This window comes from Xyrauchen texanus, chromosome 22 (genome assembly GCF_025860055.1).
Source record: "Xyrauchen texanus isolate HMW12.3.18 chromosome 22, RBS_HiC_50CHRs, whole genome shotgun sequence".
Lineage (NCBI taxonomy): Eukaryota > Metazoa > Chordata > Actinopteri > Cypriniformes > Catostomidae > Xyrauchen > Xyrauchen texanus.
In genome coordinates, this window is record NC_068297.1 from 23,346,485 (window position 1) to 23,369,645 (window position 23,161).

Genomic DNA, 23,161 nt, shown 5'->3' on the forward strand with positions numbered 1-23,161 from the left:
ACAGTCAGTTGAGATAAATTATACATGACATCACATTCACCTATGAAAAAAATTACCCAAAGGAACTTTTTTATTTTTTTAACATTTCTTGGTTAAAATTCCAGACTCATTCTCAACCTCAATCTCATTACAATAATCAAGTTTGCTTCAAAGGATTACCCTTTTGGTTTATCTTAAAATTTAGTATTATTAAAGTGAAACTACACAAACTGATGGTGCTGGTTTGAGAAACTTTTCTGAGAATCAATGATTGGGGCTCTGTATGATTTTACCTGAAAGTTTTACTCAGTGCAGGAACAAGAGAGTGAGAGACAGAGGGAGATAAAGAGACATAATGAGAGAGAGAACACTAGTGGTTGTAGGTACTAATATACCAGGAATTTGAGCAATTATAAGAGCAAAAACTGAGCCACAGGACAGGCCCACCCTGAGTCAAGTGGAACAGTGGGGGACATTTTGCCAGAGCCTCCATCCAATTATGCTTTAATTTTCCTTGAGGCTTATTAACTGGAGTCAATCACTCCTCATACAATCTGTCCTCTTTGAAGTCTAATTAAATAAACAAAACCTTCAGAGCCATACAAATTGGTTCGAACAAAGACTAAATTAATTGCACAAAGCACAATGGTTACAAGTAATGTAATTTCTTCGCACAGTGTCTTTTGGAAAAGTGATGCACATCTGTTCACGGTTGGACCAAAATATCATACTTGTTCTGTCAGATTAACTATAAGGATTTTAATTCCTCAGCTGTAAAATCTGATCCACTTGTTCAGACAGTGTAGTCAATATCAGGTCCAACCAATCTACTGTATATTGTTTGCCATAAAAATGACAGAAGCATCAGCATGATGACAAGAGACATAATGGAGCAGTCCATGTCAAGAGAAAATGGGAAACTGGAAATTTGTCCATCATGACATCTCACCATGCACTGAACTCAAGAGGCACATTAAAAAAAAATATTATATAGTGAATGTAAAGTGAGCGAGAGTAAATTCAAACACATCTGTAGCAGACTGATCGCATTGTGAATTAGGCAACAGTAGGTTGACATTTTTGCTGTTAAAATTAGATATATCCATCTGCAGAGCCATACGTCACAGCATTTTCAGGCCGGAACTAATGACAAAACAACAATCATGGTGGAGAACATCTCCATGAAATATCTTTATAAATCTATCATTATTTGGTGAACAATGAATCTATATATTATTGCTTAATTTTTATCTGCTTACTACTCAATCTGTAGGTGTGTTTCTTGTTATTCTTATTACAGCTAGAATTTTTTGTCATGCTTTATTAAATCAAATATTATTCTGGGGAAATTTTGATTAACCTTCAGATGCTGTTGGCATTCCGATAAAGTCACTGATACTTTTTTTAATATTTCTGAATATGTATAGGTTTTCCCTTTGTTTTGTTTTATTTAGGCCTATGGGTTGTGAGTTTATGGAAGCTTACTAATACTCTTGAGTGCTGTAAATATTTTGTTGTGTTGGTCAAAGCTTCTGAAACTGAGCAATGCGTGTTGTGCATGATTTCCCTTGTAGAGGCATATTACCATTCTGAGAGGTCAAAAATGACCGCAGTTGCGGCAATGCAAAACCTATTGCAGCAATTTTCACTGCCCTTTTGCATGGCAAGTGTGTTTAAGCAGACAAGACTGGACAAATTAAGATTTCAAGGCAGTTGTCAATTTGTCATCTTGAGTTGTTTGTCAATAATGAAGCACAAATAGTAATGTAGTCTGTACTGAGCAACTACAGTTTTAAGGAGAGGAAATTTTGAAAATCATTCATTTGTTTGTATAAACAACAATGTTTACATGCAAAAGTGCCCACGCCAGTGGTCAGAGACACACCATCAACCACCAGTGCAACAGTGCTCATGTCAGCAGTCAGAGACACACCATCAATCACCAGTGCAACAGTGCCCATGCCAGCAGTCAGAGACACACCATCAATCACATGTGCAACAGTGCCCACTCGAGCGGTCAGAGACACACCATCAACCACCAGTGCAACAGTGCCCATGCCAGCAGTCAGAGACACACCATCAATCACCAGTGCAACAGTGCCCACACCAGCCATCAGAGAGACATCATCAATCACCAGTGCAACAGTGCCCACACCAGCCATCAGAGACACATCATAAATCACCAGTGCAACAGTGCCCACGCCAGTGGTCAGACACACAACATCAACCTTCAGTGCAACAGTGCTCACGTCAGCAGTCAGAGACACACCATCAATCACCAGTGCAACAGTGCCCACACCAGCCATCAGAGACACATCATCAATCACCAGTGCAACAGTGCCCACGCCAGCGGTCAGACACACAACATCAACCATCAGTGCAACAGTGCCCACGCCAGCTGTCAGAGACACATCATCAATCACCAGTGCAACAGTGCCCATACCAGCCATCAGAGACACATCATCAATCACCAGTGCAACAGTGCCCATGCCAGCGGTCAGACACACAACATCAACCATCAGTGCAACAGTGCCCACGCCAGCGGTCAAAGACACATCATCAATCACCAATGCAACAGTGCTCACGCCCGCGGTCAGAGACACACCATCAATCACAAGTGCAACAGTGCCCATGCCAGCGGTCAGAGACACAACATCAACCATCAGTGCAACAGTGCCCACGCCAGCGTTCAGAGACACAACATCAACCATCAGTGCAACAGTGCCCACGCTAGCGGTCAGAGACACAACATCAACCATCAGTGCCCACACCAGCAGTCAGAGACAAATCATCAATCACCAGTGCAACAGTGCCCATGCCAGTGGTCAGAGACACACCATCAATCATCAGTGCAACAGTGCCCACGCCAGCAGTCAGAGACAAATCATCAATCACCAGTGCAACAGTGCCCACTCCAGCAGTCAGAGACACACCATCAACCACCAGTGCAACAGTGCCCACGTCAGCAGTCAAAGACAAATCATCAATCACCAGTGCAACAGTGCCCATGCCAGCGGTCAGAGACACACCATCAATCATCAGTGCAACAGTGCCCACGTCAGCGGTCAGACACACAACATCAACCATCAGTGCAACAGTGCCCACGCCAGCTGTCAGAGACACATCATCAATCACCAGTGCAACAATACCCACGCCAGCCATCAGAGACACATCATCAATCACCAGTGCAACAGTGTCCACGCCAGCGGTCAGACACACAACATCAACCATCAGTGCAACAGTGCCCACACCAGCTGTCAGAGACACATCATCAATCAACAGTGCAACAGTGCCCATGCCAGCCATCAGAGACACATCATCAATCACCAGTGCAACAGTGCCCACGCCATCGGTCAGACACACAACATCAACCATCAGTGCAACAGTGCCCACGCCAGCGGTCAAAGACACATCATCAATCACCAATGCAACAGTGCCCATACCAGCCATCAGAGACCCATCATCAATCACCAGTGCAACAGTGCTCACGCCCGCGGTCAGAGACAAACCATCAATCACAAGTGCAACAGTGCCCACGCCATCAGTCAGAGACACAACATCAACCATCAGTGCAACAGTGCCCACGCCAGCGGTCAGAGACACAACATCAACCATCAGTGCAACAGTGCCCACGCTAGTGGTCAGAGACACAAGATCAACTATCAGTGCAACAGTGCCCATGCCAGCTGTCAGAGACACATCATCAATCACCAGTGCAACAGTACCCATGCCAGCCATCAGAGACACATCATCAATCACCAGTGCAACAGTGCCCACGCCAGCGGTCAGACACACAACATCAACCATCAGTGCAACAGTGCCCACGCCAGCTGTCAGAGACACATCATCAATCACCAGTGCAACAGTGCCCATGCCAGCCATCAGAGACACATCATCAATCACAAGTGCAACAGTGCCCACGCCATCAGTCAGAGACACAACATCAACCATCAGTGCAACAGTGCTCACGCCAGCGGTCAGAGACACAACATCAACAATCAGTGCAACAGTGCCCACGCCAGGAGTCAGAGAAAAATCATCAATCACCAGTGCAACAGTGCCCATGCCAGCAGTCAGAGACACAACATCAACCATCAGTGCCCACACCAGCAGTCAGAGACAAATCATCAATCACCAGTGCAACAGTGCCCATGCCAGCAATCAGAGACACAACATCAACCATCAGTGCAACAGTGCCCACGTCAGCAGTCAGAGACAAATCATCAATCATTAGTGCAACAGTGCCCATGCCAGCAGTCAGAGACAAATCATCAATCACCAGTGCAACAGTGCCCATGCCAGCAGTCAGAGACACAACATCAACCATCAGTGCAACAGTGCCCACGTCAGCAGTCAGAGACAAATCATCAACCATCAGTGCAACAGTGCACGCCAGCGGTCAAAGACACATCATCAATCACCAATGCAACAGTGCTCACGCCCGCGGTCAGAGACAAACCATCAATCACAAGTGCAACAGTGCCCACGCCATCAGTCAGAGGCACAACATCAACAATCAGTGCAACAGTGCCCACGCCAGGAGTCAGAGAAAAATCATCAATCACCAGTGCAACAGTGCCCATGCCAGCAGTCAGAGACACAACATCAACCATCAGTGCCCACACCAGCAGTCAGAGACAAATCATCAATCACCAGTGCAACAGTGCCCATGCCAGCAGTCAGAGACACAACATCAACCATCAGTGCAACAGTGCCCACGTCAGCAGTCAGAGACAAATCATCAATCATCAGTGCAACAGTGCCCATGCCAGCAGTCAGAGACAAATCATCAATCACCAGTGCAACAGTGCCCATGCCAGCAGTCAGAGACACAACATCAACCATCAGTGCAACAGTGCCCACGCCAGCAGTCAGAGACAAATCATCAATCACCAGTGCAACAGTGCCCATGCCAGCAGTCAGAGACACAACATCAACCATCAGTGCAACAGTGCCCACGTCAGCAGTCAGAGACAAATCATCAATCACCAGTGCAACAGTGCCCATGCCAGCCATCAGAGACACACCATCAATCATCAGTGCAACAGTGCCCACGCCAGCAGTCAGACTGTGGGGTTTTCAAGGTAATGGTGAGGAATATAGAGAAATCATGTTTTTGACATAAATAAATCTATAAATAGTATGCTTTTTAAGTATTTTTTGGAAGGAAGAATAAGTACACATGCTTTAACGTTTATTCAATTGGCAGATGCTTTTATTGAAAACAACTTGCAGAGCATTCAATCTTAGTTATAAATGTATGCATTTCCTTGGAATATCACCCTGTCACAAACTGCCTTGTGTTTTTCCCTCACCTTCAGTTCTGTTTCAATGACTATTTAGTTTCCCCCTTATTTGTTTATTTTGTTTATTTTTAGGATCCCATTAGCTGAAAGTCTGTGCCATCAGCTAGTCTTCCTGGGTTCCATTCTAAAAAATTACATTACAACAACAACAACACATTTCAATCATCACAGTAAACAATATATACATTCTATATATGTACATACATACACAAACACACACTCATACCTATATATAATCTAGTTTCGATTCATAAAACTAAATATAAATACCATGTTATTTACAATTACCTTAATCATAACATGTAAAATCCCACATCAACACATAACACCTTAGACTTCTTTTAAATGCCAGCTTATTACAAAGCTGACGAACTTCAATGGGAATGTTATTCCAGATGACTATTGCTCTATACAGAACGGTTTTCTTCATAAAATTAGTTTTTGGATAGGGGGTCATTATATGACCATTATTTGCCTTTCTGGTGTTATAATTATGCACAGAATTACAATACACTATTTGATTAAACAGAGAAATAGGCATTTTCATTGTCAATGTGTTATATATCATACTGCTTAAAGTAACTGTTATTCTTTGGTTTAAAGTGAGCCATGAAAGAGTAGAATACATCTGATCTCTACTTGTTTTAATTGAACAGGCTAGAACCTGTCTTGCTGCTTTATTTTGAGCAACCTGAATTTTTGACAAGTCCTTTTAGTTGCAGAAGACCACACCTCAGTGCATTATGACAAGTGACATAATATTGTTCATGGACTTAATTTCCCAGTATGCACCTGTTTGATTCCACTCACCTGCACACCATCTTCAACAGCTGTTCCATGTTCCCTCATTATTCATTTGTGTATGAATACCCTCTTGTTTCATTCACTCATTGTCAGTTCTTGTCTGTTTGTTTTGTTAGCACGTCATACTGCTGTTATGTTGAATGAGCTCCAGTGTTTTATGTTCATCATTGTTTCTTTTTTATCTTCTGAGTTCCTTACTAAATATTCTGCATTTGGATCCCCACTCTCTCGTCTCATCCTTCCTAGCAGCGTAACACGCCCTTGCTCTATCTCTACTGGTTGAAATGCTGGAGCTCTGTAGCTCAACTGGTAGAGCATGGATCATGTTTAACCTGGCATATGCGATCCTGTAACACATATGCATAGTACTTTTAATACCATTTGAAATTATCTTTTTATTATTGTTGTTTTTCAGTATGCTCAGCACATTGTCTTGGGTGCACCTTTTTTTTTTATCTCTAAGTGATATATTACCACTTCAAGTAATCAAATTGGACTTCATGCGGTTGTTGCAGTTGATATTTAAAAATGTTATTTTTTTCAGTCATCAAGTGTGACCTTCCCATTATAAGGAAAAGGAAACTTTGGAATTATCTCTGAAAGGTATCTCCCTATTTCCTTCCAGACAACACTAACCACACCCTGAAAGACAATTCAAAATCAGCCAAAAATGTATGTTACAGGACAGAAGACTTTGTTCAGAAGTCACTTCCAAGAAGAGAACAAGGCACTCCCAGCAGTAAGGAGGTGTGTGTCAAATATAGACATATATGTATGTATGTACATTACACACACACACAAATACACTATATATATATATATATATTAATTAGGTGTGGTTGCAAATATTAAAACCAACAATGACATTATTTTTACTCTTCTCTAATGAAAAAGTTACCGACAATTAAAGACCTCAAAACAGTTGTGAAATGGCGGCATGGGAATAAACAGAAGTTCAGGGACACAGGTGAAGAGCTTTGTTTCCTACAGTTGGAAGAAGAGGACAGGGAAAGGGCCATCCGCCATCTTTTTGAAAAACCAGAACTTTCCAGAGAGACCTGGAGATTTGTTTCCTGGAATTAAATGGCAAGACGGGCCTAAGAGTCAGTTTTTCTTTTGATGTGTTTTAAGTTGTCTATATGTTGTATAAAGGTTGATTGTTTCTGTTAAAATGTTGCTGTTGCTTACAAGTTTAAATTATTAATTTAGTTCCATTTTATCAATACAACATTTCTTATTAGTTTTCTAATTGTTCAATGGACATTTGTGCTATCCTTTGAAATTGAATATTTATTTTTAATTTGATGTGATTTAATATATATGACATTAAATGCCCATGCTTTGTTCCTTTAAGTACTATATGTAACATCATGTACATAAAGGAAATCATATTATCTCATATAAAATAGTCAAATGTCTAACACTTTAAAATAAATTTCCATTTGTTAACATTACTTTACTACATTTGTTAACATGAATAACAATGAGCAATACATTTTTAGCATTTGTTGATCTTGTTTAATATTAATTTTAACATTTACTAATATCTTTTAAAAAAATTAAAAGTTGTATATGTTAACATTAGTCCATGCACTATGAACTAACAAAGAACAATTGTGTGTTTATCCATTAACATTACCAAGATTAATAAATAATGTTTACAAATATAGTTCATTGTTCGTTCCTGATACCTACTTACAGTGAGGAAAATAAGTATTTGAACACCCTGCTATTTTGCAAGTTCTCCCACTTAGAAATCATGGAGGGGTCTGAAATTGTCATCGTAGGTGCATGTCCACTGTGAGAGACATAATCTAAAAAAAAATCCAGAAATCACAATGTATGATTTTTTAACTATTTATTTGTATGATACAGCTGCAAATAAGTATTTGAACACCTGAGAAAATCAATGTTAATATTTGGTACAGTAGCCTTTGTTTGCAATTACAGAGGTCAAACGTTTCCTGTAGTTTTTCACCAGGTTTGCACACACTGCAGGAGGGATTTTGGCCCACTCCTCCACACAGATCTTCTCTAGATCAGTCAGGTTTCTGGGCTGTCGCTGAGAAACACGGAGTTTGAGCTCCCTCCAAAGATTCTCTATTGGGTTTAGGTCTGGAGACTGGCTAGGCCATGCCAGAACCTTGATATGCTTCTTACAGAGCCACTCCTTGGTTATCCTGGCTGTGTGCTTCGGGTCATTGTCATGTTGGAAGACCCAGCCTCGACTCCATCTTCAATGCTCTAACTGAGGGAAGGAGGTTGTTCCCCAAAATCTCGCAATACATGGCCCCGGTCATCCTCTCCTTAATACAGTGCAGTCAGCCCTGTCCCATGTGCAGAAAAACACCCCCAAAGCATGATGCTACCACCCCCATGCTTCACAGTAGGGATGGTGTTCTTGGGATGGTACTCATCATTCTTCTTCCTCCAAACACGGTTAGTGGAATTATGACCAAAAGTTCTATTTTGGTCTCATCTGACCACATGACTTTCTCCCATGACTCCTCTGGATCATCCAAATGGTCATTGGCAAACTTAAGACGGGCCTTGACATGTGCTGGTTTAAGCAGGGGAACCTTCCGTGCCATGCATGATTTCAAACCATGACGCCTTAGTGTATTACCAACAGTAACCTTGGAAACGGTGGTCCCAGCTCTTTTCAGGTCATTGACCAGCTCCTCCCGTGTAGTTCTGGGCTGATTTCTCACCTTTCTTAGGATCATTGAGACCCCACGAGGTGAGATCTTGCATGGAGCCCCAGTCCGAGGGAGATTGACAGTCATGTTTAGCTTCTTCCATTTTCTAATGATTGCTCCAACAGTGGACCCTTTTTCACCAAGCTGCTTGGCAATTTCCCCGTAGCCCTTTCCAGCCTTGTGGAGGTGTACAATTTTGTCTCTAGTGTCTTTGGACAGCTCTTTGGTCTTGGCCATGTTAGTAGTTGGATTCTTACTGATTGTATGGGGTGGACAGGTGTCTTTATGCAGCTAACGACCTCAAAAAGGTGCATCTAATTTAGGATAATAAATGGAGTGGAGGTGGACATTTTAAAGGCAGACTAACAGGTCTTTGAGGGTCAGAATTCTAGCTGATAGACAGGTGTTCAAATACTTATTTGCAGCTGTATCATACAAATAAATAGTTAAAAAATCATACATTGTGATTTCTGTATTTTGTTTTTTAGATTATGTCTCTCACAGTGGACATGCACCTACGATGACAATTTCAGACCCCTCCATGATTTCCAAGTGGGAGAACTTGCAAAATAGCAGGGTGTTAAAATACTTATTTTCCTCACTGTAATTAACTAATGTTAATAAATGGAACCTTATTGATTTTTGTTTCCATTAAATTTCCATGAAATTGTTACCATTAAATGATTAAGATAGTCATCAAATTGAAATAACCATGTTTTAAATTGTATAAAGCAAAAAAATTTAAGAAATGACGCTTCAAAACTGTAGGTCCAGAAACTGCTGTGGCTCCATTAGCTCTGCCCTAACCTCTGGCCTTAAACTGCTGTGACATATGGCTCTGCAGATGGATACTATTGGTTGAAATGTGTCTATCCTTACCAAAATTAAAATCACTGTCCCCAGTGGATGAAGCTGGAGGTGTTGTTGAACATTTGGGAAAGTGTGAGCTCTTTTCTGAAATGTGAGTGGCCACAAAAGCAAGTTATATTTTTTTGTTAATGATGTACACTGCAATACATTCAACAGGAATGCATATTTTTTGTTAACTCTATCTCCTAACCCAACCCTAAATCTAACAGTCACTGGAGTTAAAAAACAAACATAAATTACAGCAAAAATTAAATCACTGAATCATGCTAACCATTTTTTTATTTTATTTTCTTTTAATCCCCATTCTTCCCAATTTGGAATGCCCAATTCCCACTACTTGGTAGGTCCTCATGGTGGCGCGATTACTTGCCTCATTCTGGGTGGCAGAGGACAAGTCTCAGTTGTCTCCACTTCTGAGACAGTCAATCCGCGCATTTTATCACGTGGATTTTTGTGCATGACACCACGGAGACACCGCATTTGGAGGCTCTTTCTGCTCTCCGCAATCCACGCACAATTTACCACGCACCACATTAAGAGAGAGAGAAACACTAATCGCGACCTCAAGGAGGTTACCCCATGTTGCTTAGGAGGCCTGGCTGGAGTCACTCAGCACACCCTGGATTCAAACTCATTACTCCAGGGGTGGTAGTATGCTCACAATTATTTAAGTAAATGTTTTTACTTCTTTGTTCCCATGACACTAGAACCAATGTCTAGAAGGTTGCTTGTGCAAAATGTTACCAGTAGGGCTGTGTTCAAACTTGAATTGATACAAAAATGTCTGATTGGGGATGGCATATATCAGTACTTTGGCTAAATGGGCTTGATTTTTAGGGTACATGAACTTTCAATAGCAACATGTCGATTTCCCATATGATCATGTTGGCTGTAGACACTACTGTCACTGTGCTTTGTGTATTATGTTATAAACACACCACATTCTGAATAGTAAATAAACTATTTGAAATCCAACTGTTCAGCCTAAAACATATTTCCCAAAAATATTTTTATATAATAAAATAAAGCCTAACAAAATCTAAATGAGCCCCTAAACCAACCCAACTCCAGTCTAAAAACAATTATGAATATAAATACAAAATATGACTGAATGAAATTGGCATGGAATATAAATACACACCATAACCCCCAAATAACTTAAATTATGGTATGATGCCCTCACCAGCAGATGACATTATAAGGACACTCAAAACTGCACGTGCTTATGTGTGAGCTTTTGGTAATGGGGGTAGATAAAGGGTATCGACAGGTTTTCATTCTAATGACAATAAAGGACCTTGCTCGGTCTATCTAGGTAACATAAAAGAAGGATTGCTTTGTCCAGTATTGATAAACAAATGAGCAGTTTATTAAGGGATAATGTACAGTCAGCCGGTTGTTATTGCAAAATAAACCTGACAGTGTGATCAAGAACACGAAGCAGAGGGGTCTTGTATCACCCTGCAAGCGTTTATTTTGTGATAACATCCAGCAGACTGTACATTATCCTGCTTATTTCATGGCTACAAACCAAATAAATAAATAACTGGTCTTAAAATATTGATTTGTGTTGACATTATGTAATTATGTGAAGAAATAAATCAGCTGAAAAAAATATGATTTCCATCTGAGTTATGTTTGTGTTTATTTTATAAAAATTACCATCTGACTCCTCATTATCCAGCCTATTACAAGACTACTTGCCAAGTAAATAAATAAATGGATATGAATCATTCATTTGAGTTAAAATGACCAGTTTAGCCCTGAAACTCTGTGGAAAAAACCGATAGGTTCTTTGAGCTTGTTATCTGTTAGCCAATTAGCTCGCTCACCTCTTACATGTTAAGCCAATCAGCTTGCATGGTGTAAGCTGGTTGGTCCTTTGACATGTTATTGGGTAACCAATCTACTTACGTCCTTCTCTTTGTGTAGTGTTTAAATTGCTCAAGACAAGCCTGTTTCACTGCAGTGTGCTGCAAGAGTTATTTCTGAAACCCACCTCCACCCCAGCTTCAACTGTCTAGATCTGCTACTTGAGGTTTGTTTTTTATAGTCTATTTGTTCAGAACATGCTTGATGCAGCATGTCTTGCGTTTTGTCTTTTTGTGTAGCAGCAGCTGCATGTCCTCATGCTTAACTGAGTATTTCTGTGTGTTTACTAGCAGTAGAAAGTCGTGTACTTGCTCTGCCGCAGCAGCAGCACCAGCAGCAGCGTAGCAGATCTATTCCACCAAGACCAATATCCAATCAATCTGTCATACCTACATAAATATTACAGAGAGTTGTAATGACTGAAGTTATTTTATTAGCTTACTTGTAGAGATTGCACAGAGATCCAAGAAGCAGAAAAGATTACATGCAATACCTAGATGACTGGTCTAAAATGTCTTAATCCCTGGATGTGCGGTTGTTTCTCATAGATATCAGACCACTAGATGGCACCATTGACCAATCAGAATAGATTGTAAATACAATGAATGAAAATAAAGTGAAAGAATAATTTCGAGAGTAGATGTCCACTGAGTTGTGTAAATGATTCTTTCAAACAGGTGAGGTTAATGCATCGAGTTTTAAGTCAACAAACGTTTTCCTCGTGATTTGTGTTAAAGGCAATAAAAATCATTGTTGTTTTGGCACCTCTAGTGCAGCACAGGTGTGCAAATGCCACCCAAAACGTAAGCAAAATGTGTTTTTTACACTTAATTATACTTTGTAGTATATATAAAATGTAACAATAAAATACTGAAACTTCGATGCATCAATGAACTATTAAATAGTCTGTTTCGACAGCATTGTGAGGTGTGACATGCAAATCATAAAATGTGAATTTGTCAGCACAGTTATACTGTACAGTATATTAATGAAATGTGCATATCCAGAAGGCACTAAATACACTCAATGTTATGATAGCCATGCGCAATAGAAATTACCTGACTGAATGAGTTATTGTCATGCAATTATTCTAAAACTCAGTTGCTCTTTTACTCTACTAAATGACCACCATCATCTGAGACATAGAGAACTGATGTGATGTAGAGCAGCCCAAGACCTTGACCTCTTTCCCCTCTCAATGGAAGGTCAAGCTATCAGAAATGCTTGTTTCATTAATTACACTTTACACTTCACAACCTAGTAAAGACATTGGAGGGCTGGGGGAGGGGAGAAAGAGCAGTGGGGGTGGGTTGCACTTTAATCCACTACCTGGAAATATTCCAGCAGATTTCAAAAGTGATGTACACATGTATTCAATAACGGTCAAAACTGTATAAATAATTAGTAACCATTCATTAATCATGCTTATTAAATAATGTTAACACAATTCCCTACACAACTTTAGTGATAAAATCAAAATATGCATTTGCTGATTATTTGCATCAATAATATGTTCCAACTGCAGAGCTTAGATAACTTTGTGATCTGCTCATTTGACTCAGGGCTGTGCACAAGATGTTTTGAGAAACAGTTGCCAAAACCAAGAAAAAGGGCATCCCCCTCCTTTACACATGCAGGCACGTCTGCAAAAGTGCAGCAAAAGTGATGACTCATGCCTGGCCCCTAATCAGGCCAATCAAGCCGACGAGAGGGATAAAGGCATCCGGAGGAGGCAGTTTGGGAGAGAGAGAGAGCTACAGGCAGCTGCCCCGTATGTGTTTATGTTTGTGTGTTTCAGTTTATTAAAGCATTACTTTGATGCTTCGTCCGGTGCCCGCCTCCTCCTTTCCATTGAGCCTGTTACACTAGATAAATGTTCTTTAATATATTTAGACTTGATTTAGAGAATTTATCTTTAATAAAAGTAAAGGTTTTCTTGTGGCACTGGCAACATTTTTTATCAGTCGGGTATTACTCTATGAGCAAAAATTATATTTTACACAAAACACTAAAACAATTATCCTTAATTCAGGTCATTGTAGAGCATCTTGTTACTCTAGTCAACTGGGCATGTTTTTCTGTTCCTTTTTCTCTCCACCAAAAGTCACAGACACATTTAAAGGTTTAATATTGATAAATACATTGAGTTAGGAAAGAGCAAATCTGTTACCTATAGTGGTGATGACAGTCCCTGCAAAGAAGAAGGAGCTGCTGAGGTCCCACATACTGCTCTCATAGGACAGGTTACCTGAGGGATTCACCCCTGCACGGATAGCTACCACCACTTTCTGAGGAGAAGAGTACAAGTATAATCAGGAATAATCACCAAGAGTGTAACCAAACACTGTAAGTTTAAAACAATTACAAGAGGAATGATCACAGAAGAAACTATTGTTGAAAAAACTGTACACCCAAAATAAAAAACTCATTTCATTGCCATATTATTATTATGAAACAAGAAAGGAATTGTGAAGCAGAGGGTCTGAGCAGCTCTTTTCCATCCAATGAGAAGACCGATCTGTGAATTCAGCAACACTAAGTTGAAAGTTCTTCAGCTGAAATTGGTCTGTGCTTACCGAATTTTGAACCACTGCCCCCAGTGGCCGAAGCTGGGATTGTTGTTGAATGTATGGTAAAGTGTGATCTCCAGATTCCAGGTAAATGTTCACAGTGGTACCAAGCGCAATTTGTATTTTTAGTTGTAAATGATGTAATACAGTTTCTTAAATCTGCCCCCTAACCCAAACCCCAACCCTAAACCTAACACCAGTGGAGAAACAATTGAATTTTGGAGCAAAAATGCACTCTCCGAATCATGCTTATCTTTGTGAGACAGTTACTTTCTGGTTTCCATGCAACCAGAACCTATAACACAAAAGTTGATCTCACAACACTCTATCAGTCATCTTATTCATGCTTGAGTTCCATTATAAAATAGCACCTTCAAATGCATCATGGCAGAGTTTGTCAATGAAGTCAAATGCCATTTTGGTTTCTTCTTCATGCAAAACTATTGTATGGCTTCAGAAGATTTGGAAAATTGATAAGGTTACTGTTTACAAACAAACAAACAAACAAACAAACAAACAAACAGACGCTTGTCTCCCGCATTTCCAGGTTATTTTGGCACTGCAGAAAATAACTGCTTTCATTGGTCACTTTGCTCAAATTGAAGGCCAAAAAGGATTGCGGGCTTGAAACACCCCATTTCCAAAAGATTATTGGAGATTTGGGCTTCTTTATATTTTCATCAGGATTGGTGGATCAGGACAAACTCTGGATTTGGCATAAATTATGATATTTCACAGATCACTGTCATTGTAACCGAGTCTGCTTTAATAAGACCTGTTTGCCCAACAGCTGCTGTTTGTAGATTTAAACTTTTCACTAATAAAGCTCACAAACTCTGACTGAAAACTCTTTTTTTATTATTTCCAAAGTGCAATCGCACTTCGCAATTTGGAAAAATGGCACGAGGCGGCGCAACTTGGTCAACAACATTGGGGCCGTTCTCATTTAGAATCACATAACACAACCCCCCACCCCCAACAATTTTGGGGGCATGTTGAAGCGGGTTTCGCCCAGGGCGCCAAACTACTAGAACCTCTACTGGTAAAGGACATGATTACTTAGAAGCTGGCAGTTTACTATATACCCTAGCTGAACCATACTATGTGTTACTGTATTTAACCTCAGTCGCTGTTGTGTGGCCAACCATAACACGTTTAAATTTGAAGCAGACTGCATTTCTCTGAATGAGCAGGATGGCTGGCTCTAATTGTCTGTATTTTGAGCTACTAACAAAAGCACAGCTCTGTTCTTTATTAGTGTTCCACTGAGACTGTGGCTTTTACGTCACACATTACTGTGCCAGCTGGGAGTGAAGACAGAAGTTAGTCGTTAATTTAATTCACTGTCAAATCCCTTATAGTAAATGGCTGCCTCAAATGTGTGTTCGATTGTGTGTGCAGCTGGTAGAACATCCTTGTACTGTACTGTTTCAGACTGTGACTCTTCCACAGAAAGGATCTTGACAAAATGTAGATCAATATTCCAGCTTTCTCTGATCAGTGTTCCCGACAGTGAAGTTCCTTAATACAGTGAAGCAGGGATTGTTTTCAATCCAAAGGAATTTGTGGCTCATTAAAGAGTTATTTCTATATCCTCTTTAGTCTTCTCTTACTTATCTGACACATGGCTGATGTTCATTACAATGGACAACTCTTTAAAAAACATTTCTAAACATCCAAACCAACATGGGTGATTACATATGACCCTTTACTATCATTCTACTTGATTGTTCTTTTAATAAACAATTCTCTAGAATATACTGTATATTGATCTTCTATTGCAGTGCACAGATGTGTAACACTGCAAAAAGAGAATGGGAACGATTATATACTTTATGAAGTAAAATAAAAACATGAAGATATTTTTCCTTTGTGACTGAATAATAGCATCAGATCTATAAGGAATTCTTAACAAAGACAATGTTTTTAAAGTGTCGATGGAACGTCACAGTTTTGCTGAACAGCTGCTGTGAGTCTGTGGAAGTTGTTCTGTTCTCATTTCATAAGTATGCTGTCCACGTCTTACATATTTTAGCAACTAAACTAAGCAGAGACAAGAGGTGGAGCTGTCCTTGGTCCTTAACTCATAATTCTCTCTCTCTCTTTGATATCACATGACTCAGGGTTATTCATTACATGTACATTAGGAGGGTTTTCTCAAATTCCAGTAGGTTACCATGAGTGTTTGAAAAAAACTCCACAGGAGAAGTAATGCCCATTCAAATATACCCAACTATTGAGTCAAGTGCATTTTGAATTCAACTTCTCATAAATATCAGGGCTAGTTTTCACACAGGGAAGTTGTCACAAGGACTATAATCTAAGAGTAATGATAAGATTTGGATTAAAAATTGCACAAATGCAGTGGCTTTCTATGTTGATTTTCAAACAAATAGTTTAAAACCCTCTTAATTTATCATATTTTTTTTGTGAATTCTACTCAACAAAGTACATTTTCAGTATCATTATATTTTTGGTTATAGTTCTGGTAAACAAGTGAAAATAATCAAACCACACTGTCATACATTCAGGTAAGGATTAACTATATTATGTAGGCAGGTTATGGTTTAACTGTGTTTTTAGGATAAAGGTATATTTCAAGCCAGGTCGGGGCATGTTGTCACAATTTTGGTGGGGTAGGGTGTCATGTGTTTTAAAGGAATATTCCCGGGTTCAATACAAGTTAAGCTCAATCGACAGTATTTGTACATAATTAGTGGCACAATTAATTTTGACATGCCCCTCCTTTCTTTAAAATAAAAGCAAAAATCTGGGTTTCAGTAAGGCACATTCATTGGAAGTGAATAGGGGTACATTTTTTTACACTTTTTCAAATGTATAGACACAAGACATAACCAGCAATATGCATACAAGCATGATTTCATAGTAATAAAATCACCTAGTAACCTTTTCTGTGTAAACTTATGGCCAATTTTACAACTTTGTTGCCATGATGTAATGTCAACAAATCCTAAAACCTTAAAATGACTGTAAAAATGTTCTTTACAACTCAATACATGAGTTTTAACAAAAGAATGAATGTAAGTGCTTTAAATTATAAGCTTCATGTTTCTGCCTTTAAACCCTATACATATTGGCCCCATTCACTTCCATTGTAAGTGCCTCACTGTAACTCAATTTCTGCTTTTTTTTTTTTTTTTAAAGAAAAGGAGGGATGAGGCAAAATTTACTTTTGTGGTAATAAATATTATGCCACAAATGCTGTCATATGAGCTTAACTTGTATTGAACCCGAAATATTCCTTTAAATGTCACATTTATGCAATCTATAAATCACAACATTTGTTGTGAACAATAGTTTAATATTTTTATTTTACCTTTTCCATTTTTGTTTTTCATGAATTGTGAAATTAATTTTGTGCCTCAAAGCTGTTTTGCTTTTTAAATTTGGCTAAAAAGCCTTTAATAGGCTGTTTAATGCAGGCACACAATTAAAGAGAGACATCGATTTTGTTTTAGTGCTGGTGGTGGTGAGATGACGTGGGAACGTGCCCCCCTCAGTGTTTACATGAAACCTAGCCACTGTTTTAATGACAGGTTCCACTGTGACAATTTACCCCATATAGAATTACAACATGCCCCACTAATATTTGCTTCAAACTGAAGATTCTGTCATTATCTTCCATGTTACCATGTTACTAGAAACTCATGGAACACAAAAGGAGTTATTAAAATGTCAAAGCTGCTTTGTCAACGCCGGGACCCCTTGCTCGCTAATGAAACACTGTACAACAATACTAACACATTTTACATGCAATAAAAGAACTGCTAACAACTGCCACTGGTGTTCCGTTAATTAAATAGGTGAGTGACATTTCTGCACCATAGTGCACATTTTCACAACTTAACCAGTATGTGTACACACGAGGTCAAAGTGAGTAAACATCTGCACATGAGCATGCAGGTCCTCCCAACCTGCATACATGAAACCCATATCATATAACGGATGCTCCCGAAGCCTCCGGCTTTCAGCTGGCTGCAGGAGAATCCAGCCAGTAGGTTTATGCAGTGTTCTATTGTAATTTATTGCAACGACCAAGAGGGGAATGAGGTCTCCTTTGGTTGAGAAATGTAGAATTATGGGCTGTCAGAGAGCCACAGAGTACAGGAATATATCTAGAGAGTATAGACAGTGTAACCGAACATACAAAATTAAACATTCCCTCAAATGTAACATGTTTTACACAGACTAAAATTTGCATTGAAAAGATAACAATGTGACTTTATATTCAATCTGCATATTCCAAGAAGGTAAATACAACAGGAACTGGCAGACAGAACCAATTCATGATTCAAAATCAGAGGCTGATTTAATTACCTCACAGATACAATAGCTCTGACTGAACTTACTACAGCTGAAATAAAAATAAAATGATTACAGCGCTAATTGGCAGAAACCTCCCTTAGGTTAGAACAGATAAAGCGTAGATTACAATCCATGATTGTTACATACTGTAAATGCACTTGGTGTGAACACATCGCTGTGAATACAGGTAAATTGTGACAACCGCCAAAGAGGGAAGGACACTTACACTAAACAAAAATGAAAATTCTGTCATTAATACTCACCCTCATGTTGTTGCAAACCCATCAGTCACCATTCACTTTCATAGCAGCTTTTTTCAATACAATGAATGGTTACTGAGACTGTCATTCTGCCTAACATCTCCTTTTGTGTTCCACAGAGGAAAGGTATACACTCAAAAACATTTATGTAACCAAGGGAACTTAAATTACCTAAGTTGGTTAACTATAAAATGTGACTTGTCAGCTTTTCTCCATCCATTTGCATTTGGACAGCATGAGCATTTTTTGTTTGGTTAACTAAAACTGGGAACAGGATTCTAGTTCCCAGCATGCTTTGCATCGACAGGGAGAGTAAATGTTAAAAAGGAGTGTTATTTGTGCTTGATGAACATATAGGGGGAGATTTGTTAGTGTTTTATGTTTTGTTATGTTGAGATTTAGAAGAATTCTGTAATTTTGTAGTTTTGTTGTTATATTTTGAGTATTCTGCATATTGCTTTATCCATTGGGCAATAGCTGTGAGAACCATATCTTAGTAACCAAGTTGCATGTTAAAATTTCCTGTCACTAGCTAGCATATCATTAAGAATTTAATCTAAGTTATTTTGACATGTTATATTTTCTTGGGTTTACTTTAAGTTATCAAGTTGAAATTAAGTGGTCATTTTTATTTAAGAAAACTAATTTCAAACATGTGGAACTACTGTTCATGAACGAATTAAGTTCAACCAAAGAGTTTTTATTTAAGGTATGGGTTTGGAACAACATAGGGTTATATTCACAAAACATGTTAAGAAAAAATTCTGGTCCTATTTTACTTCAAAATCCAAATAAGAAATTATATTTTGAATATAGACAATGAAGACTATTTTTGGGGTCATTAAGAATTATATTCTGTCCACTATGACATCATTTTCATGACAGTTAAGCACATTTACCCACCAATTTTCATTACCGCAATGGTAAAAATTATATTCATTACAGCAGATGTTCTCATTACAGCAACATGAAAAAAAAAATATTCAAGAGCATTTTTTACAGTGATGAAATCCTCACTGAAAACAATAGGAATAGTAAAAGGTAAAATGTCCTGACACATTACGGTAGTGAGAATTGGCCGGTAAAATGAGCTTAAGTGTCCTGAAAATAATGTCACATGCAAAACATCATAATGATCCTAAATAAAGGCTTCCTTTTCTTTAAGAAAATTATAATTGCATATTTTAATTTTATATTGATTTGGGTTAAACATGACCAGGACATATTCTTGACAGGTTTCATAAGAATCACCATTCATCTTTTATTATGCATATATTCTTCCATTACTCTGCATTAAATTATCCTAATATGTATTTACCCTGCATCTAGTGAATTGTTAAGGTTTGTACCTTGACCAGGTCCTCCAGCTCAGACACGTTGACACAGGCATGTCTGGAGAGGAAGTCAATTTTCTCATTTGCGATGAGGTACTTCTGCGAGCTCTCCTGTGGCTGTTCCAGGACTTTGAAGACTGTGGCTCCAATGATCAGGTACAGAACAACCAGCAGGAAAATCACCACCACTGTTTTCCACTTCATTACGGTGGTTATAGTGTCACAATCATCCTCCGAGTTGAATGCAATGGGCTTGGAGGAGAAGGATAACCGTGGTTTGGTGTTGTGTGTGGCTGATTTGGGGTCTAAAAGATCAGGTGCAGCCACTGGGGGAACAGAGAGAGAGAGAGCGAGAGAGAGATTGTAACATTGTGATCTTGACATCAGAGTTTGCATTCAAGGTATAACACCATTTTGGGAACTTTAAACTGAAACAGTACAGATTATAGGCTAATCATGGATATTTGTAGGCAATTTGGGAGCATAATTTTTTATTTAAATGCACACCATAACAGACTAGAAGTTGGTACTTCATCTGCCAGGATATGTTCTCGCGATCTTACCTGGCTTCTGCAGTGTTAAAACCCTCTCTAGCAAACCAGAGAATGTGAACGTGATGTTCTCTTCACTATTTTCAATGGGAGCTGTGATTTTACGCAAGGTAAGCAAGTTTGAGGACTAATTTACGGCTCCAGATTTTTCCGTTAAACAAATCTTATACAAACGTCTATTCACACCAGCACAGAAGATCCATTAATGATCTACTAAAGCACAGACCGATTCACGCAATGCATGTCCACTTCTGTCGCCTTCCAACGAAAGAGAATATCAGGAATTTTTTAGCAGAATGCCAAATAAACTATGCAAAACAATACAAGTTTTTTTTTTTTTTTTTTTTTTGCGAGGTGATACAATGTAGAAATCTTAAAAAAAATGACTCACTACTTTGTCAAATTGTGTCTTCTTCTTCTTGCAGCTCCTCATCAGCTGTTTTTAGTGTTGCTCCACTTGAGTTGTTGTCTTGTTTTTCTCATTAGCACACCGGCACTAACAGGGTGTTAATCATGACACCAAACGCGCTCGCGTCCCTCCATCTGCTCTTCTGGACAGTCATGGCGCTGTCGAGTTTTAAATCTCCATCCGAGCGGTCTCTTGGAATCCAGCGCTGGATTTCGTGGTTGAGCACTGAAGTGAGAAGGGAGTGTCCAGAGAGGGCTGCTCTCATCATGACCGCGCTCACTCACTCATAGGCGTGCTCTCCATAAGGGGGTGTTCACTCTGAACATTTCAGCTCTGTAGGTCCTCACAATGCAAGAATGGTTACCAACATTTTGAAGCTCCAAAAGCACATAAAAGCAGTTTAAAATGAATCCATAGGACACCTCCAATATGATTGGTGTGGGTTAAAAATAGATACATATTTAAGTCTTTCTTATTCTCCCCCCCATATGCACGAAGAATGTGAATCGCCAAAAACACAAGAAGAAGAATGGGAAGGAGACTTATCTATCCTTTTCCTTAAAGGAATTATTCGGGTTCAGTACAAGTTGAGCACAATCTACAGCATTTGTGGCATAATGTTGATTATCACCAAAAATAATTTCGAGTTGTCCCTCATTTTCTTTAAAAACAAAAGCAAAAATCAAAGTTACAGTGTGGCACTTAAAATGGAAGGGAATGGGGCCAATTTTTGGAGGTCTAAACAGAAATTTAAGTTGTTTAAATCACAATTTTTACAGTCATTTTAGGGTTTTAGTGTTTGTTGACATTACATCATCATGGCAAGTTGTAAAATGGCTTTAACTTTACACAGAAAAGGTTAGTGATTTATCACACTAAAATAATGTTTACACTCATATTGTTTATGTCTTGTGGCTATACTTCTGAAACAGTGAGTATTTTATTGTTCAAAAATTGACCTCCATTCACTTCCAATGTAAGTGCCTCACTGTAACCTCGATTTTAGATTTTTTTATTCTAAGAAAAAGAGGGACAAGTCGATATACATTTTTGTGTTAATCAATATTATGCCACAAATTCTGTCGCTTGAGCTTAACTTGTACTGAACCCGGAACATTCTTTTAAAGCAGCAGTGTTCCACGATTCGTAACGGATGCCTGTTTTCAATTTCGGGTCTCCATTTTGTTCACTTGCATCGGTGCATGTTCTTTGCTGATAACGATGTTTAGAGTACATTTGTAAAAACTATCCAAAAAATAAATATTAAATAAACCTTTTGCCTCCGTAGTTCAGGTACTTTAGAGTCTAGATGTTTTTTGACAGTGCCTCACTTTAGTGGGTAGATGACATAAAGTGATGGACCGAGGATATGTTTATATCTTTTAAGATGTTATGAAAACCAACAACTACACAAGTTGAGCCAAAAATTCATTTTTACTCCAAATTAACACTTAAATGTTCATTATTCTCTGTCTGGATCGCTCATTTAGGAGTTTCTTACATTTCTTGAGACCAGAAAGAGAAAACAGGCAATTAGAATCATAATGGCACTGCCAAATGTTTACTCTGACTTAAAAACTGATCTGTACAATTCGATACAGACACATTAAAAGCCTTTGCTATGGAACATTTTCACCATTATTGTCCAGGAACAATTATGCAGTTCATTGAACACAGATTGACCCAAAAAATTGGCATGTTGTCACATAATATGTGTAGTGCCACAATTGAAACTATTGAAGCTATGAAGTAGTAAAACTATTATGAAACACAAAACAAGTCATGAAACAGTAATGTACAAAATATACATGCATACAAATATTGTTACAACAATATGCAACATTAATTCATTCATTCATTCATTCAACAAATGTGGCCATACATTTTCGGTTACAATCTACCTTCACAGTTGGCCCTTGCCTGAATGCACGTTGGTGTGGTTTTATTGTGTTCACTTGTTTACCCAGCAGTGTAAAAATATGATGATACTGGAATTTTAGGTTGGGGGACAGAATTCATCAAATGTATTCTAATTTAAGAGGGTTTTGAACTAGGTAAGCACTGCTAGTGAAAACTGCCATTTGTGTAATTGAAGTTTTTACTTGTCATTGTTACTGAGATATAACCCTATGACAACAGTGCTGACCTACAATAGAATTGTTTGCCAAGTTACATTCCCTT

General features: G+C 38.7%; 1 protein-coding gene across 1 annotated transcript in view; it reads right to left on the reverse strand.

Moving 5' to 3' along the window:
* The window catches only part of kcnk2a (potassium channel, subfamily K, member 2a), a 53,750-nt gene extending 32,561 nt beyond the window's left edge, over positions 1–21,189 (reverse strand). The window contains exons 1-3 of the mRNA XM_052153204.1: positions 20,963–21,189; positions 20,036–20,346; positions 13,701–13,818 (exon numbers count right to left, since the gene is read on the reverse strand). Coding sequence (XP_052009164.1) covers positions 13,701–13,818; positions 20,036–20,346; position 20,963 — 430 coding nt within the window. The 5' untranslated portion in view covers positions 20,964–21,189. The remainder of the gene's footprint in view (positions 1–13,700; positions 13,819–20,035; positions 20,347–20,962) is intronic.
* Between the last annotated feature and the right edge of the window lie 1,972 nt (positions 21,190–23,161).